Here is a 6000-nt window from a genome sequence, read left to right as displayed (position 1 = left end):
ATTTCTTCAAGGTTTTTTTAGTCTAAACTTTTATTTTATTGTTTTTTAAAAAAAATAGTCATACATTTTAAACTAAAAATAAGTAAAATACGTAATAGTAGTAGTAAGAAATAAATTATATACAGATAGTCTAAAAAATAGCTTAAATTTTAAAATGGGTATTAAATGTGTTTTAGCCGTTAAATGAGTATGATGACAATGTTTTTTGTTTTAATACTCATACAAAGGGTAGAGTAGTTATTTTATTTTTCTTTTTTTTTCTAAAATAAACTATTTGTTAAATATAAATGTATGATTTCTTTATTTTATTTTTTTATGTATTGTATAGATGATCCTTTGGGATCACAAATTGAAAAAGCCATTTTTATATAATTATAAAAAAAATTGTCAATTTTAGTAAAATTATTTGAATTATTTAAAATGAAAACATGAGCATATTTTGAAAATAAAATATGTTAATAATGTGCATACAGAAGTGAACACACACTTACACTTACAAAGAGATTTAGTGAATTTTGAAAATAAAAAAAAAATATTTACAAAATTTATTAGTTACACACATGACACAAATAATTAAAAGAAATAATTATCGAACAAAAGCCAAATTAACTACAATTTAAACATTTAAAACAAACGGTGGGAAATTAAAATTAAAAATTCAATTTTGAGTTAAATTTTAAGGTTAGAGTTTAGCAAATTAATATTAAGTATAAAATTTAAAATATATTGGGCACCAAATAGTGACGAGCTATACTACGATAACGCACCCACGAAGAGTGATAACGTGAGGTATTTCGGGCATTTACACGGAAGCAACGGTGAATCAGTAATAAGACTATCAATGCCAAGCAAACCAAAGGAGGCCAAGCAAAACGCATGGCCAATGGCAAACCTAAAGCAATAATGGCTATAATATCACCCAAATAGTTGGGTTGACGCAAACGACCCCATACTGGACCCAAAAGTAAACGTTTACCTTGGAATGTGTGTATGGTTTCAATGTTAGCGAAATGTGGATGATTGGGTTGTACACGATATTTGTATTTGATGGCATTACTTAAACGTTTTAAGCCTAAACCTAAGGTCAATAACACTAAAGGTATATAGGCTGCAAATTTACAATTTAAGGGAGTGCGATGTTCATAAAAGTATTTGGCTACAGCTGATACTAAATAGGGAGTGGCGGCATAGCGCAAAAGCAATAAACAACCAAAACCTTCTCCCTGTAGTTCAAATGAAGAAGCCAAATGATGCTCGAATATAATAGAATCCAAAACATATAGCAAAAGCATGGTGGCACACAATAAAGCGGTAGCATCATATTTTAAATGGCTAACAAAATAGCTTACACTCTCTACAACTCCCTCAGTTTCTTTGGGCAACCAAGGTAATTGTACATTTTTGTAAATCAAACAGACAGCATACATAAAGGTAGATATTAAAGAGGCTTTATAAAATACTTGCTTGAATTCCACTAAACCCAACCATTTGGGATTTAATTGGCGTCCCAAAGCATAGTCTATTAAAATATTACCAGACTTAGCATAAACATTAAAAAGAGCCGCATCCTTTTGACGCAACATATCGGAGCGCACATAGGCCCACAAGGCCACTACATAGGCATTCAATAAACCATATATACCAAAACGTAAATAGTTTTTAACAATAAAATCAGCTACAGGATATTTTAAATACTCTGCTATAGCAAATGCCAACAGGAAAACTATAGTCATGGGCAAGGCATTAAATTTGTATTCAGCAGCACCTGGCAAACGTACACCTCGACCGAATAGAAATGCCGATAAAACAAAAATGCCAAAATGAAAAGCTAAATAAGTGCCCACAGTTTGTCCATTAAAAACATCCTCAAACCAATAGTTTTTATCCAAAAGTCCTTGGAAATTAGGTTGCTTAAATTCACACTTCTGAGGAGAACAGCACCATTGTAAATAAAACACCAAGCCGGGTATTAGCAACATAAGCAAAGTAACACCAAACCAGCCACCAAATTCCTTGGGTACCGGTAATTTACGACAAAATGAGGTCGGCTGTGCTACACTGGTAGCATTAAAACTTTTAAAATGTTCATCTTCCTCATAAACTATGGCCTCATTTTCTTCAGCTATAACATCTTCTCTTTCATTAACCTCAGAATCGGAAAATTCTGCTTTTGAATAACGATCATCACCATCGTAAACGGAACGTGATACCGAACGGCTGTAACGACTTTCACCTTCAGTATGTTGACTGGGCGTAAAGGAGCCTTCACGTGTTTCTGTACCTCTACCGCCTGTGCCTCCTCCTCCTCCAGCTGTTGAGAATGTTTTCGAAACAGAACGACGTATATAGTCGCTTAACTTGTTAATGTCCGAAGCGCTTGTTGTGCGTATTTCAACGGTTTTTTGTGTAGTCGAACTATAAGAACTTTGGGTCGATGAGGTTGTTGTTATTTTACCTGGTGCTCTAGTTGATGTATTTGTTGTTAGTGTTGTTGGCAAATAAGTGTGTGTGACTTTTACCTGTAACATAGGGTGAGAGAGAAAATATAAAGTTAGTAAAAGAAGTTTTGATTCAAATATAAAGCTAAATGTATTAAGTTAAAGTTATAAGCAAAAAAGGAACCTGTTCAAATATAACTTTAGTTAATGGAACGATCGTGTTCCAAAACTTTAAACCTCTATTTTGTAAATAACACATTTCTGCTAAACTACTTCTTTTGTGTGATATTGCTCCTGGAATCTGACAACAAAGAAATCTGTCATCTCGGTCGACTTCTTTTATACCAGAGGACACGTTTCTACAAGCGAAGGCTTAGAGGAATACTTGGGTTTACAAGCTATTAGCTTGGGTAAACTACTTGCGGTTTATGCTGCTCTAGTAGCTTGCAGATTGATCAAAGCTGACTAACCTGGATACACAGTTGATGGGGTGATAGTGTTTTAAAACTCTAAACTCTGTTTTGTAAATAACATATTTCTACTTAACTATTTCTGTTGTAGAGACCTTTAGGTGTAATGCAACTCCTGAATTCTGACAACAGAGAAATCTGTCATCTCTGTCGACTACTTTTATACAAGAGGACACATTTCTTGGGTAACAATTAGCTTAAGTCAACTACTTGCGGATTGATCAAGGCTGACCATGCAATTCACACACAGCTGGATTCGGTTATAAAACTTTAGTTGGTGGAGCGATAGTGTTCTAAAACTCTAAGCCCCTGTTTTGTAAATAACATATTTCTACTCAACTACTTCTGTTGTAGAACTTCAGCACATTTACGTGTGATGTAACTCCTCGAGATTAGCTTGGGTTAATTACTTGCGGTTTATGTTGCTCTTGTAACTTGCAGATTGATCAAAGCTGACTAACCTGAACACCAGTAAAATACAATTTACCCACAGCTTCGAAAATCGGTAAGCCGGACATTATTAATCCCTAAAAAGACATTCTTTTTAAACATCATTGGTCGGGTTATACATTTGAGACTGCATTCCCACACTTGTTATACATTTGTAACTGCCCTCTCACTGGGAGAACTGTATCTACACATTTGACTTACTTTTTTCCTTTGCCAATGGTAACTATCTTGTCGTGATGCGAGGGCTTAAGTACACATCGTGACTATAGCTTAACCCAGCCACAGGAAATTATAATTTCAAAGAAGTGTATAACTAAAGGTTACTCTTCTTGTCAAGATATTGATTTTGGTATGTGTCTGTCAATCCTACTTCCTTCTATCATACATAGACATAGATAATACGCTATTTTATTCGATTTGGCTCTTTGAGCAGTAAAGGCTTTACCGTTAGACATAGCGTTATATAGGCACTTTAAAAGTCAAGGTGAGTGGTAGCAGATGTCTAGTCAGAGCATAAAGAGGCTAGTTGCTAACAGCTCCCCTCAGCGTCATGGTAAATCGCTGTTGTAACGTACGCCGTCACTGCGTGGATCGACCGTCTGTACGTGTATACTCGTGGAATTCAAAATAGAGAAACCAAATACAAAAGGAAGGGGTGGTCGACCTGTTAGGGAAAGACAATCCGGACGTCACGGTCAACAAGGATAATGGGGAGTTGGACAGTACATGGGAGGACGGTGACGTTACCCTTACTGACCACCATGTCTGAAGGACAGATACTGACCGACTTAGACGTGGAGGGTCTTTTGAAGTTGTCAAGTGACTCCTCTGGTGAAACTAGTGCCACACAGAAGCTGAGGAATTTCATAATGAATGTCATAGAAATTCATACGCAAATAGAGTCTTTTGCATGTAGTTGCAACACCTTATAATAACTATTTATAATTTTATTAATAGTTTATAAAAAACATCCTATCCAAAAGTTATTAAAAGATAGTAAAACACAGATAACAAAGCTCTCCAGAAAAAATAAATACAAGTGAAGTCATATATTCATACCTTCTCAAATAAAAGATTACTGAACCTTCCTTAACCTTTTTTTAAACACAATCATTATACGCTTATCTTAACAATAATACAATGAATTGAAACATTTAGCTATAAAAAACAATGTCTCGTTTTTTTCTTTAAGCAAAACACACAACACTCTTATCATAATAAGTAAATATTAATGAGAGATAAGGCAAGTATTGGAGAAATTAATACTAATAAACAACAGTTTTGGATTAATATTTTAGACAATGATTGTTAAAGATTTTATAAACAAATAATAAAAGTGTATTCTTTATCATTTAAGTACAAATATTTTGTCTCAATAAAAGGCAACAAACTAAATTTTATTAAATTATCTTCAAAGAATCTGTAGTGTGATTTATGAATAAAATATACAGTCATAAATACATACATTTGCCAAAGGCACACAGTAACCCTAGTTTCACTTTTTATATTTTTTTACATTTCATGTGCATTTAATTCTATTTCATCGCGTGTGCCATATATTACTATTTTTTTGCAAATAAACATTTTCTACAAAAATGTTTTACAAATATGGCATGAACAAAAAAAAACTAGTTTTACGTCTAATACTAGCTAGCACACACTAAGTACATAAGCAACAACAATTATTTATAAATAAACAAGTTTTTCTTTTTTATATAAATATTGTAATGTATTTACCTCAGCTTCTTCCTTTGTTGAGGCTAGAGTTGGTGGCGCTGCGACTGCAGCTGGCTGTACAGTGGGTATTGTTGAACGTGGTCTTGAAGATCTGCGCACCGGTGAAGTACGAGTTCTAGCCGGTGAGGTTCGAGTTCTAGCCGGTGAAGTGCGTGTACGTGCCGGTGATGCTCTTCTAGAGGGTGAGGATCTAGTAGTGCGTCCTGGTGATGCTCTGCGTGTTGATACTGAAGAATCAGTACTTGTTGTCGAAGCGTTACTTATGGCCGCACTTCTTCTACCCCCCACCGAGCTGCCGGTAGAGGCAGTTGCCACAGGAATAGCTGTTTTTGTGCTTGTTTTAGTTGGCACTGATTCTGCATCTTTTGTAGGTCGACCTCGTGTTGTACGTCGTGGTTTGTCCATATTCACTTGATTACGATTCTTTTTGTTTTCAACTGCAAATAAAAGCACACACTTGATTTTTCACTACCTTTTTTATTTAATTTTTATCTTAATTATTTATTTATAGACATATCGCTTGCGTCTATTTCTGTTTAAGGTTCACTTGGGTTTACGGAATTTTTTTTTCTATTTGTATTTTCCCGCCTAAAGCGTCTCGACTGTACTCTTGCCACCCAAGTTTTTGTTGTTTTTTGTGTTTAAACTTATGTTTTTATACTCACCTTTAAAAAAATTATTTATATTTCACTTTATTTTTTTTTCACATAGATGTTTTTCGTATTTTTTATTATTTTTTTGTTTTTAATTTAATTTTGCCACTTTTTCGTCAAGAAAAACTATTTTTATGTCGCCCGACAAACAAGCCAAGCCGATAACAGAGACCTGCGCCGGTTCAATTATGCCTAGCCGCCGGAAAATAACAAAACCGCCGCCTAAAATTTTAAACCTTAGACGGCCTATAA

The 6000-nt window shown here is 34.5% G+C and overlaps 1 protein-coding gene across 1 annotated transcript; it reads right to left on the bottom strand.

The window, feature by feature from the left end:
* Positions 1-277: 277 nt before the first annotated feature.
* LOC111680371 (lamin-B receptor) lies at positions 278-5967 on the bottom strand. The gene is made up of 3 exons (XM_023442006.2): positions 5761-5967; positions 5096-5532; positions 278-2519 (listed from the first exon to the last, which is right to left on the bottom strand). The coding sequence occupies exons 2-3, from the start codon at positions 5498-5500 to the stop codon at positions 717-719; spliced, it is 2208 nt and encodes a 735-aa protein (XP_023297774.2). The 5' UTR covers positions 5501-5532; positions 5761-5967; the 3' UTR covers positions 278-716.
* Positions 5968-6000: the final 33 nt, after the last annotated feature.

Source organism: Lucilia cuprina, chromosome 6, assembly GCF_022045245.1.
Source record: "Lucilia cuprina isolate Lc7/37 chromosome 6, ASM2204524v1, whole genome shotgun sequence".
Classification (NCBI taxonomy): Eukaryota; Metazoa; Arthropoda; class Insecta; order Diptera; family Calliphoridae; genus Lucilia; species Lucilia cuprina.
Note: the sequence above shows the minus strand (reverse complement) of the source record. Positions and strands in the feature narration are given on the sequence as shown.